This window comes from Ambystoma mexicanum, chromosome 1q (assembly GCF_040938575.1).
Source record: "Ambystoma mexicanum isolate Mex_15411 chromosome 1q, UKY_AmexF1_1, whole genome shotgun sequence".
NCBI classification, from domain to species: Eukaryota; Metazoa; Chordata; class Amphibia; order Caudata; family Ambystomatidae; genus Ambystoma; species Ambystoma mexicanum.
The window spans coordinates 1371748156-1371761029 of NC_090922.1; the positions used below are offsets into that span (position 1 = coordinate 1371748156).

The 12874-nt window shown below is 47.0% G+C and overlaps 1 protein-coding gene across 5 annotated transcripts in view; it reads left to right on the forward strand.

Annotated features, from left to right (window-relative positions):
- The window catches only part of SPATA6 (spermatogenesis associated 6), a 264385-nt gene extending 253576 nt beyond the window's left edge, over positions 1-10809 (forward strand). For 4 of the 5 annotated variants that reach the window (XM_069642233.1, XM_069642232.1, XM_069642231.1 and 1 more), the window contains exon 8: positions 10089-10809. In XM_069642233.1, coding sequence (XP_069498334.1) covers positions 10089-10275 — 187 coding nt within the window. In that variant the 3' untranslated portion in view covers positions 10276-10809. The remainder of the gene's footprint in view (positions 1-10088) is intronic. The other variant, XM_069642235.1, reaches the window with a different exon arrangement.
- Positions 10810-12874: the final 2065 nt, after the last annotated feature.

Below are 12874 nucleotides of genomic sequence, written 5' to 3' on the forward strand. Positions count from 1 at the left end.
TTGATGGCTGGGCGAAGAAAGTGTTTTCTTCTGGTGGTATGGCGCTTCAGGCGGCCAACTCCATTTGTGCCTTGTCTCGTTTCACACACACTCTGTGGAACTGTGTTGCGTTGGCGGCTGAACATATTCCCCAAGGGGACGAATGGGATGGTTTCCTTGCTATGGTCCAGGATGGTAAGGATGCCATGTGTGAGTCCGTTCAGTCGGGTTTGGATTTAGCTGAATGCGTCAGTAGGTCCATGGCGGCGAGCACCGTGATACGCAGGTTTGCGTGGTTGCGGAAGTCGGGGTTTGCTCCTGATGTGCAGTCCCGGCTCCTCAACATGCCCTTTGACGGTGAACACCTTTTTGGCAGCAAGGCTGACGAGAGCCTTGAGAGGTTGCAGACCTCAAAAGCTGCAGCGAAGTCGTTGGGCGCTGCAGTTCGCCAACCTCTGCCTTTTCGTCCTAGGGGACAGCAGTGGAGGGGTGGTTCCTTTCGCTATTACTCATCCTTCAGTAAAGCGAGAGGAGCTGGCAGTCAAGGAGGCCATCGCAGGGGTACCAGAGGTGGACGACAGGGTACCCGTGGTGCCAAGGCCGCTCGGGCAGTTGCCTCTTTGCCCTCAGGTAACGCCGCAGCCGCTCCCACTCAGTCGTGAGGCCATGTCCCATGGTTCGCCGGTTGGGGGAAGGCTGACGCAGCATCTTGTAGAGTGGCAAGCCATTACTTCAGATGTGTGGGTTCTGGAGATCATAACCCACGGCTACTGTCTTCCCTTTCGGCACAGGCCTCGCGACAATCCACCGGGGAACCTCTCTTTGCAGAGTCCGGATCCGCTCCTTGCGCAGGAAATTCAAGCCCTGCTGGAGAAAGGCGCCATAGAACTGGTGCCTGTAGCGGAGAGGAACAAGGGATGGTATTCCCCTTATTTTTTGATTTCGAAGAAAGACGGGGGATTGAGACCCATCATGGACTTGCGCGGTTTGAACAAACTCCTCAGGAAGGACAAGTTCAAGATGGTTACTCTCTCTCAAGTCCTCCAGGCCCTTCAGCTTCAGGACTGGTTGGTGTCACTCGACCTCAAGAATGCTTACTTCCATGTGCCGATCCATCCCAAGCAGAAGAAGTACCTGAGGTTCGCGGTTGGCGACTCGCACTTTGTTTCGGGTCCTGCCGTTCGGATTGACCTCCGCCCCGAGGGTTTTCACCAAGCTCATGGTGGTGGTGGCAGCGCATCTCAGGCAAGGGGGGATTCACGTCTACCCCTACCTGGACGATTGGTTGATCAGGGGGAGCTCTCCCGAGCAAGTCCTGGATCATCTGTCCGTCACCTGCCGCTCCCTTCACAGGCTGGGCTTCTCCCTCAATTTGAAGAAGTCCCATTTGACGCCAACACAGCGGCTCCAGTACATCGGAGCGGTGCACGACACTTCCCTGGGGCAGTGTTTTCCTCCCCAGGTGAGGGCTCTTCACATTCAGCAGATGGTGCACAAGTTTCAGCATGCCCAGACGCTCCCTGCGTTCGAGTTCTTGAGGTTGCTCGGCCTCATGGCAGCCTGCATTCTTCTGGTGCTAGAGGCTCGCCTGCGGATGAGATCTTTGCAGTGGGCACTCAAGACGCAATGGTCGCAGTCCTCCGGCAGGATGTCGGCCCCGGTTCAGGTGCCGCCCTCGGTCGCCCGGGATCTTCTGTGGTGGGCCGTCGAAGGCAACTTGATGAAGGGGGCTCCATTTTGGCTTCCCTGGCCGGAGGTGACGATCGTGACGGATGTATCCCTCACGGGATGGGGAGCTCATGCCAACGGGCTGACAGTCAGCGGTCGTTGGTCTCCGTCGGAGTCCAGACTCCATATCAATCTTTTGGAGCTGAGGGCCATCAGGCTAGCCCTGAAGGCTTTTCTGCCGACTGTGCGAGGAAAGAGTGTCCTGATCCTGACGGACAATACAGTGGCCATGCACTACCTCAACAAAAAGGGGGGGGGCATGGTCACTTCCTCTGTGCAGGGAGGCGATGCAGCTCGAGTTCTGGGCCATCCAGCAGGAAGTTTCGATCTAGGCAGTTCATCTGGCCGGAGACGAGAACGTGACGGCGGACGCTCTGAGCAGGCAGAGCGCAATCTCTCACAAGTGGGAGGTGGCTCAGGAGATTCTCCTGGAGATCTTCGCCCTTTGGGGGACCCCTCAAGTGGATCTCTTCGCCTCCAGTGTCAACCGGAAGTGCGAAAGGTTTTGCTCGCGGGAATTTCCTCCAAAAGGAGCCTTAGGAGACGCGTTCGTGGTGGAGTGGTCATTCCCGCTGCTGTACGCGTTTCCTCCAGTCCCCGTCATCCCGCAAGTGCTGCGGAGGTTACGGAAGTTCGGTTCCCGGATGATCCTCATTGCCCCGGCGTGGGCTCGGAGGACGTGGTACCCGGACCTTCTCGACTTATCCATCTGCCCTCCACGTCGTCTTCCCTACCGAGACGATCTGCTCTCACGGGAGGGGGGTCAGGTTCTCCATCCAGAGGTCAGATCCCTCAACCTTCACGCTTGGCTTCTGAAAGGTTGAGGTATAAAGATTGGGACCTCCCTGAGGACGTGATGGAGGTGTTGCTTTCGGCCCGAAGGCCAGCAACAAAGTCTCTGTACCGTTGCCGTTGGCGTAAGTTCTGCGACTGGTGCAGAGTTCAGAATGTGGATCCTTTTGCATGTGACATCACCATGGTTCTGTCCTTTTTACTTTCTTTGGCCCACAGGGGCTTGCAAGTGGGTACCGTTAAAGGTTACCTGGCGGCGCTGTCCATCTTTAAGCGCTCGTCTGAAGAGTGTTCTTACTTTAAAATCCCTTTGATTTCACAGTTTCTGAAAGGGCTCACTAATGTGTTCCCTCCGTCACCTTTCCTGGTGCCCGGTTGGGATTTAAACCTTGTTCTTAGGTTTCTTATGGGTGCTCCGTTTGAGCCTTTACATTCTTGCCCTTTGAGGCTGTTAACTCTGAAAACTGTGTTTTTAGTTGCGGTTACTTCCGCTCGCAGAGTGAGTGAGTTACAGGCACTTTCAGTTAAGCCTCCCTTCACTGTATTTCACAAGGACAGGGTTGTCCTTAGAGTTCGTCCTTCTTTTCTTCCGAAGGTAGTGACGGAATTTCATTTGGCCCAGAAGGTTGTTCTTCCGGCATTCTATCCTCCTCCGCATCCTGGTAAGGAAGAGGAGAGGCTCCATAGGCTTGATCCTAGGAGAGCTTTAAGCTTTTATGTTTCACGCATGTCCCGGGTCGAGTGGACGATCAACTCTTTATTGGTTACGCTGGAAAGCGTTTGGGGCAAGCTGTGACGAAACAGATTTTGTCTCGCTGGATTATTTTGGCCATCTCTGAGTGCTACCGCTTGGCAGGTAAGGACCCACCGGCTGGCTTGCTGGCCCATTCTACCAGGGGTATGGCTGCGTCTACTGCCCTGCAGAGGGGTGTTCCTATTCGCAACATCTGTGATGCAGCCACCTGGGCGTCCGTACATACATTTGTACGTCACTATTCCCTCGATTCCATCCGAGCACAGGATCTGGCCTTTGGCAAGGCGGTCCTTTGCTCTGCTATTTGATTGGCTATTCTAAATCTTGATTCTAAATTCTTTCCCTCCTCCTTGCTCTGGTACTGCTTTGGGAGTCTGTCATAGATATGGAATACGTCGATGGACCCAATCCCCTCGAAGAACAAGTTACTTTCTTACCTGGTAACGTTCTTTCGATGGGATGGTCCGACGACGTATTCCATATCGCTCCCGCCCTGCCTTCCCCGCTGCAGAATTTCTTTTGCGATTGCAGCTTACGTTCCGCAAGGCTCTGTGTCTGACTGGCAGTTGACTAGTGTCACACGTTCTGGGGGAAAAAACTACAACTGAGGCTACGGGCGTCGTGCGTCCTACTTATCACATCGGATGACGTCGGACGTCGGAGGAGGCCCTCGACGACGGCGCATCGACGTCATCGACGCAGGACGCAGACGCCGAAAAAAGTTTCCGAAGCAGCACAGCTGTGGTGATTACATGTCATAGATATGGAATACGTCGTCGGACCATCCCATCGAAAGAACGTTACCAGGTAAGAAAGTAACTTGTTCTTCTCCAGCATGCATCTGGCATGGATTCACATGCTTACCATCCCTACATCCCTTCTGCGGCTCTTCTTGGTCATACTGCCATTTTACACACTTACCAAATCTGAAGATGACTGCCAGAGGGAGGGATTTAGGGAGGGCTGTCATTGGATTGGGGCATCATGACCCACAGGACAGTGATTGGTTTAGAGGAGAAAAACAGTTTGTAAGTGAAAGTGAAACTGTTTTTCTTGTTACCTAGGGTACTAGGGTATGCCGTCTTTATATTGAATATTTTATTAACAAAAATTAATTTAACACATTTTTTATAACAAACATTTTTATAGACAATGCATTTAGGGGTGGTGTAAAGGGTTAAATATTTTTGGGAAATCGGTTGGGGTGGGTTTTTAGTGGTGGGAAATGGGTTTTTTCCCCTCCTCACCCTAAAAAAAAGTACATTCTCTAACATTTTTCATTATAAAGTATTCGATATATGTTCATTCTTTATAAAATATTTCGGTATAAAGACATGTAACCTTACAGAGGATTCTAAGCCTGACGACGGGGAATGTTCATGAGCAAGGGAATCCATGCCAGACCCATGCTGGGGAACAATAGTTACAGGTAAGTAACTTGTTCCTTCTCAACACCTGCACGTCTATTCCTTCAGTATCCATCTTAAGCAGTACTTACCCTCACTTTTCCATTCTCCCGACCCTTCTCTTGATGCCCCTATTTCACTTACGGATCCTTCTCAGTTCTGTTAGTAATCCTGCCAACCCATCCTCAAACTCCCTTGACCTATAACCCACCAATGCCAGAGGTGGGGGGGCACATCCTGTGGTGTTACTGTGAGACCCTACCACAGCGTAAGGGGTCCCTATCGCAACAGGTACATTGCCTGGATTAGTGTACCCTTCTGTGGGATATGTTGTCAAGGGATATAATCCCCTACCCTCCACTGGCGTCCCTCCTTCACCCTTTCTGCACTTCCCACTCCATTCCCTTGATCTTCTGCGTCTTTAAACATACGCCAAAGATTGAGAATTTCTTTTCTCTTCTGTAGCTGCTTCCCCTTATATTTTGCTACTATAAATGTGGACATATGTTCCAAAATGCTCTTGTTGTGTGAGCCCTGCCCTGTCCCTAGGAGGGCATCCCCCTCCTCCTGTCTCCTTGATCCACTGCTTATGACATTTCTCCATCCTGCCATGATACAGTGGCAGGGCCTTATACCTGTGCCCTATTGGTGTTCCTCCCCCATGCTAGTGATGTCTCTCTACTGACCCTGCAAAGTTCCTCTAATGCGCGGCGCACGCTGCTGCTTGCTTATGACAAAAAAACCAAAGAAAATCCACCCCCACCCCTTTCCACCGCCTTCCTTGCGCACATACACCACTCCACGAAAACATCCGATAGTACACCATATCGCGATGCACACACTTGCTGCCCCTTCTAGGGCCTACTCTTTATTCGATAAACACAAATATAAAATCGAATAACAAGCAAACATAACAACCACTACTTATTCCAAGTCTATTATAAGACCACTACTCTTATTTTTATATCCCTCCTTTAAATAATATATTATCTGGTGAAACCACCTTCCCTCCCCTTCCGAGGAGGGGCTCCCTGCAGTACCTCTGCTTTACCATATAAAGCCTTGCCGAAAAAAACTCTATTCATAGTACACATTTTAACAAATAACCATGACCTCATCCACGTCACACTGATGTCCTTGCTCTCCACATACTCGCCCTTTCACACTTCCCCATGCATCTGTCCCCTACTTGTTATCGCTTACAGGAGTCTACTCATGTGTGCATGCTCACCCACACTCTTCCGTCACAGGGTTCCAGCACCAGCCTGCACTCCCCTCAGAGCTGCGCCCTACTTTAAAGAGCAGAGAGGACTTCTCTTAAAATGGCTCCTGCTAAACTACTCGGAACACATGTTTTATTTTGGGACTGGTCGCTGTAGGTGGGCGCTGCTCCTTCCGGAGAGGCGGCCGGGAAGCCACCGCAGATACGGGGGCGCTGGGATCACATCAGGGTCACCAATTGAAGGCACGCCCCTAAAAGCTGACACCAAAGAGAATACAACGCGATAGGGAAGAAAGACCCAAGTCGATCTTGTAATGATAACCAGTTTTAATCACACACGCAGATGAGATCAACAGCAAAGAGCTCTGCTGCTAAGAACGTTTAGCCAAAAAGAGGTAAATGCAAAAACCTTTAAAGATACACAGTGCCATAATGACGCAATAACATACAGTAAAATCCTGCATGGCTGATTGAATGGACCCTATACATGTTCGAACTTTTACCAATAAAGGGTGACGGTCCATTGGTCCCAGCCCAGTCCTTCTGTCTTTCATCACGTGGGTGCTGCGGGGCTCATTTCTCATGTCGAAGGTCAGAAAACAATTATAGTCTTACCATACAAATATTTTATCACTCATGCTTTGCACTTGCCAGGCCTTTGGATGGATACAAATGAGGTTCTGGAGCACTCTAACCTTCACACACACATTTCACTCACTCCTCTAAATGCCATCCGGCTCCAAGGTCTCCACTCTAGTTCGGAACTATAACGTATCCCCCCCAGCACCTCGTAATGCAAATCACACGATTGTTGCTTCAATGATATGCCCTGTCCATCCTCTTTGAACCTTTCAGGACTTGTCTGTGGTTGGTGGTCAAAAGGCACCTGGTGCCATGGAATTGGGGAATCTTAAAGTTCAGTCAGTTATATGGGCTATATCTCGTGGTCACACGGGAATGCGCCAGGTCATGCTTTGGCCAGTGTGAGATAACATGCACACCAGGCGCTGGTCTCGGATTGAGGCCTTGTAGTGCACATTCCTCTTGGGGAAGAAAACGCATCTTTGCAACACTTTGGGAACAATGAAGAGACGTTGTGACGGCTGGGGTGTGAGCTGTCCTCATGGGAGTTAAAGCATGGCTGGGGATTTCTGTGGTCTCGCGAATTGTGGCCTAGTACATGCAATGCCGCATTTACTGTGCAGACCTTCCCTTCTACCTATGATTACTAATATCTATGCAAAATAGCAATGCCACGCGTGCCTTGGCCCACACCATGTATTTAGACTTCATTTGGTTATATTACAGTGGGGTCCTGTTAAACGGGAAGGCATCCCTCTCACTTTTTATCCTCCCCCTGCCCATCATAGTGTCTCGAATTCATCTTGCCTCACTTTAAAGCGCCTATGGGGGTGGGACGGGCCTGTCCCCTTCCCAACACTGCCTTCCCAGACACACTGGAGCCTGGGCAGGCTTCAGCGCTGAAGCCTGCCAAAGGCAAAACACACAAAGTGCCTAATTGTAGTTTAAACAGAGTAAAAGCCCAGAAGGAACTAACAAACAAGAAATGGCGAAAGAAGATTTTGGAAAAATAGTCCCCCATGGGTGCTTTACTGTAGCTGAGAAATTAGCCTGCTACTACCCTGCACAAAGGTAGTAAAAAGTAACCACTCCCACCAGCCATTCAAGATATTGTAACAAAAAGGTACATGAGAAATGGGATAAGGAGTTACTAGGTAACCTCCAAGCACTCCACATAGGGTGGTGTGTGCTGTACACACAAAGGAAAAGGTAAGTAAGATGAAAGCTATTTCACTGTTCTTGGGAATGGTAGTTCAAACAAGAAAATGTATTTAAACATTAAGAGAAGTCCAAGGGACTTTTGAGTGGCACTGCACAGAGGGTGCTGTGTGTCACTGCAAAAGGCAGATGGCTATGGAGTTTACAAAACTCCTTAAAACAGTTAAAAAATCCAAGTCAGAGAAACACACATGAGTGAGTGGCAAAAAGCACCACTCAGGAGGTTAAAAATCAAAAAGATCTCCCAGATTCTAGCAAAATAGCTGAGGGTCTCTAAGGTTAAAGGGAATTAGCACATAAACTGAACATTCTCCCCAACAATTCACGTAGAACCTATTTTTCTGCTATTAGTGCATCACAAAATGTCTGAATAAAGTCTGTCACTTTTTCTAACCAGTTCTCAAGACATTTTAAAGGTCTATTGAGATTATATACCCCAAGAAGACTTCATTCACCTTGTGTTATAAATCTAGCCCTATCATTTGTCATAAAAACAGTTGAACAATTGACCTTGTAAGATTTGAGGTCTGTGATTATGAAAATGACTTTCCTCGTGTCCATCACATCTTTCTAAAGGATATTTAATTTACAAGCTCTGGCTTAAGAGCACCAGTACAAGACCTCTGAGGCATGGGGCCTCATAGGTTTGCTGCTCCGGTAACAACGGGACTGGCAACCTAGGAGTTCTGCTCACGGGTGCCTTCCCGTCCGCAAGGTCCGACCTGGCAGGCGTACCGGCACCTGCGAGCAGAGCATGTCGGATGCACCGGCACCATTCTGAATGGTGCCGGTGCATCAGACCTCCCCATTCCCATTGAGCCCATTCAGGCTCAAAAGCGAATGGGGAGCATTTTTTTCCGGCACCTGCAAATTGGCAAATACTGGGTAATTGCCCATTCGCGGGTGCTGAAAAAAATTGCAAGTTTGGCGGCAGCCTGCCGGATTTACCAGCAAGGCTACCACCAAACTTGTAATGAGGCCCATGGTAGTTCTGCAGACACATTCTTCTTTGCTACCTAATGTTATGACAAATGTTCACATTATTCAGGAAATTTCTGCCCATTTCCTAAATTCTGTCTCCGATGCAGATGTAAGAAGAGCCCTACAATTTTATCTTGAGAAAAAAAAAGTTAGAAAACGAAGGCGACTCGCCAGGTACAGCAGCATCAAAATAAACCATGGCTGTTTGCCTGGTAATTGACTTTCTAGAAGGTTAAGACAGGAAATAAGACTCCAGAAATACATGCATGGCCACCTTTGGGAGCTTTAGCGGCCTCTTTTTCATTTAGAGGACAAATGCAAGGCTGCCACTTGGCCTACTACACCAATCTTCTGCAAACATTATGCTCTTGATTTTAGCTCACAAGCAGTTGCCCAATTTTAGTAAGGCTATATTATGTAACTTTTTTGGACAGACCTTAGAATTCAACCACCTTAGATATTTAGGAATCTCCCATAAGTATGAAGGAAATGGGACAGGATGGTAGTGTAATAAGTTACTCACTTTAGTGACTACTGTACTCTTGGCCCATAGTGACCATGCCTCCATACGCCCTCCCGTTTGTCCCACTTCAAAAGTTTCCAACTCAGACTAGATCTAGGGACTGACGTTTTGGTGAGAGTGTGCGTGAGGAGGACCCGAGCTGGACTTTGCCACGTGAAACACAGGAAAAGTTCTATTGAAAAGAATTAACTGTTGCATTGCAACAGGCTCCAGTCCCCATTCCTCGGGTCATCCCATAAGTATTGCGGAAAGGAATATATGGACTTAGACAGTACCAATATCTCCACAAACCACCTTACTCAATGTATAACCCAGGCACACTGATAATCCTCTGACCCCCTTCTGCCCACCTCCCCACACCCAAGTCAGCCCTGGCAAATGCAAACGCCAAACACTAACAGAACAGGCCCAGTTAACGAGTCTCAAATGTCTTTCCCACCCGGCCCCCATTGTACCCCTGCCCAGAAACCCTCATATTTGCACAGAGCGCAGGCAGTTAACAAGCCCAGTGTGCAACTTTCTCCCCTGCCTCCTTCTGGGCATCCATAGAGCTCTGTAAGTCCAAATTCAGAAAGTGAGCATGGGTGTTAATCTTCCTGTGGTAGATAAAAGGAGTATGAGTTTTGTTTGTGTCATTTTCTTTGAAACCATACAATTTAATTATTGACGTATATGCAATTGCTGTTTGATTATCCTTTTAAAGTGATGAAGAACATGATTGAGATTTCTGCAAACATTACATGTGATATTTAGTGTCTTCTATGGTGACTGACTTGTTTGGCATTTGAAATGATGGTGGTTTCGCATGTCCTTGCCCACCATAGAAAGAGAGTGCAGGAGTCAGCTGTTTTTGAGCTTTCTTATTGGGATAAAAACTACAAATAATGCTGTCTTTTTGTACAGGTCATTGTTTAATCGGAACTTCTCTGTTCATCTGGACAACGGCGAGTACTGGTCCAACCGTGCTGCTCAGTACAAAGGAAAGAATCATCGGGCAATTTTTGAAGACAGTCTAGAAAAAATCTACAGGAACATGTATCGGAATGCTTCAGATGCCAACGTACGAAGAAGATCACTCAATTTACAATAATTAAAGCAACAGATAACCTCCATGAACCTTTTTTCTATTACTAAGAATTTTACATGATGAATAATTATATTTGTACTATTATTAACTTCACTTTCAATGTATTAACTACTTATGCTTTAAGAAGCCTTTAATAGGATTAACAATTTGGCATATTTGGAAAACAAAAATCATTGACCTGAAATTAACCAGTCAGTATTATTAAAAACGTTATTGGTGTCATAAGGCATTTTTTTATTTACATTTCTTTGTATTACTTTTTTATAAATAGAACAAACGTTTCATAAAGATAAAGGAAAGGGTACATCTAGGACACCCACCAGCATCCCTATCTTGTAGGGGTATGCAGAATAAATACAATTACCGTATTACTTTGTGGATGCGATAGAACTGTCAAACTACATTCAGGAACTACCAACTAAGAAGTGACCCTTTGACAAAGTTGAAAATTATACCTACGGGTGTTGGTTTATTTTGCTAAGTATTTAACAATGACTCTTAAGTGTGTATATATAATAAATCTATATTTGAATATGATTTTATGTTTAAGTGTTGCTTTGATGTGCATTACTGACTGGGTTCATTACCGTAAGGAAGGCGTGGTATCAAACAGTAAGATAGACACAAGTGTTCACAGTTCAAGGGTGTTTAATGAACTTCAATTGGGTTTGAAAAAGGTCTATCTAATCCTAAAGCTGGGAGCTGGGAGGAAGCTACGACCATCAAATAATAACGCAGTCCTAGTTGAGTCTGTCAAAATAAAAGGCCCTATACTAATAAACCTATTGCCAATCCTTACTTCTAATTACAAATAGTGTGGGAAACAATGTTATCTAAAAGAAAAGTGTTCAAGAAATTATATGTCAGGATAGTCAAGCCGTTGGCTTCCCTTTCAGCATGGGACAAGGCAGCACACTCAAGCTTAGCGCACTCTTTGGCTCCTCTAGCACGAGAATGCATTTCAAAACCACAACATCAAGGCCTTCTGTGCCAAAGTCTCTTTGCATTCAAAGTCTCTCATTTCAGAAGACCTGATGCAACAGGACAAACATTAAAGTTCCTTTCTTCTTAGGATTTCACATGTATAACTTCTCGGGTGATCGTCGGTTCACCCTGGGTCATCCTCCGCCTTGCCCAGACCCACTTTATCTACTTTTCCAAGCTTTCTTTACTTCAAAAACTGAAGACTTCCGACTGTGCTCAGGATTTTGCTTAAACCGTCGCAGGACCACTTCGATTCACAATTACTCGCTTTCTTCTTGATATAACACCTTTCTCACTTTCACTTTTGGCACTTCTCAGATGGATACCTTACAGGGACCTTCTGTCAAAGGTATTGTATCTTGCTTTGAAAGTTCAATCACTCATCAGTAGTTCAACATTACTTGTGTCTTTTATCACACACGTTTTAACAATGTTTGTTCCAGCGCTCGCCATACAATGTTTGCTGCTTGCAACCTTGGCTTCTCAACACAGACCGGTCTTGTATCTGTCCCCCCAAGTTACCGGCTGTGTTGATTTCAATGATGATGCTTTGTTCTTGGAGCCAAGGTCGGTACCACAGTGGCTTGTGCTTAGCCCCTCCCTGATTATTGACCCGGGAGGGACACATGTATCTCTGACACACAATGCAGGATTTTTCAGCCTGGTTTCCTGGTAGTATGCTCTCGAGGTCTATGGAAAGTAATGGTTCATTGTCGATCCCCTTCTGTTTTACTGTGTTTCCTCTCTCATTCAGCTGCCGTATCGAAACTGCTGTTTCCTCGTGTGCTTTGCTTCACTCAGAGTGTGCTCTCCTGCTCCGTCTTTTATCCATTTGGGGAAGCTTAATGGAAGTCGGCTGTGTGTGATGGTCAGTAATTGCCTGACTTCACCTGACCTTTGTATTGGGACATGTTAGGTATACAGCTCGGGTGTTAGTCTGTTTTCTCTCATGGCAACTGTCCGTGTGAAAGTGTTTGTGTAGTAAAGGGGTGGGAGGTAGAGTTCCTAAATATCCTACCTGGTAGGATGGGGTAAAGGTGTTATAGGGAAGGGGATACCGCGTCTTGCCATCCGGTACCCCACTCCCCGAAGACCCTTCACCCAGGCAATCCTCTTGCACTGGTGCACCCCCTAGGAACTGGATCCAAAAGCCTGGCCACCTGGATGACAGATCCCCAGGGACTAGTGGGTGAGACATCTTCTGGTTTCTCACATTGCCTACAGCTCACACCTTCCTCTTAAGAAAGGCCGGACTGCTCTATCACTCTACCAAAGCTCTTGAGTAGTACAAACTGATACTAAGAGTTAGGGATCTACAAACCACTGGGATAGCTTACTAAAGTCCTACCCCCAAGTGGGGCTTTAGGAAAACTCTCCTAACATGGAGAACCAGTCCTGAAGAAGATGGCAGAACCATTAGATCGGACAAATAATTCCTGGACGAACTATAATCTGTCCCTCCCTGATATTATTGAAACATGTGTAGGAGTGGTCTGTTGCAAAGGTTCTTTGAAATATGGATTATTAGTTGTTCCTTTCTGACAATTGTCATATTGATGTTAAACACTAAGGAATTAAATATAGTATGTTTATCTATATGTGGTCTCATTCAACGATT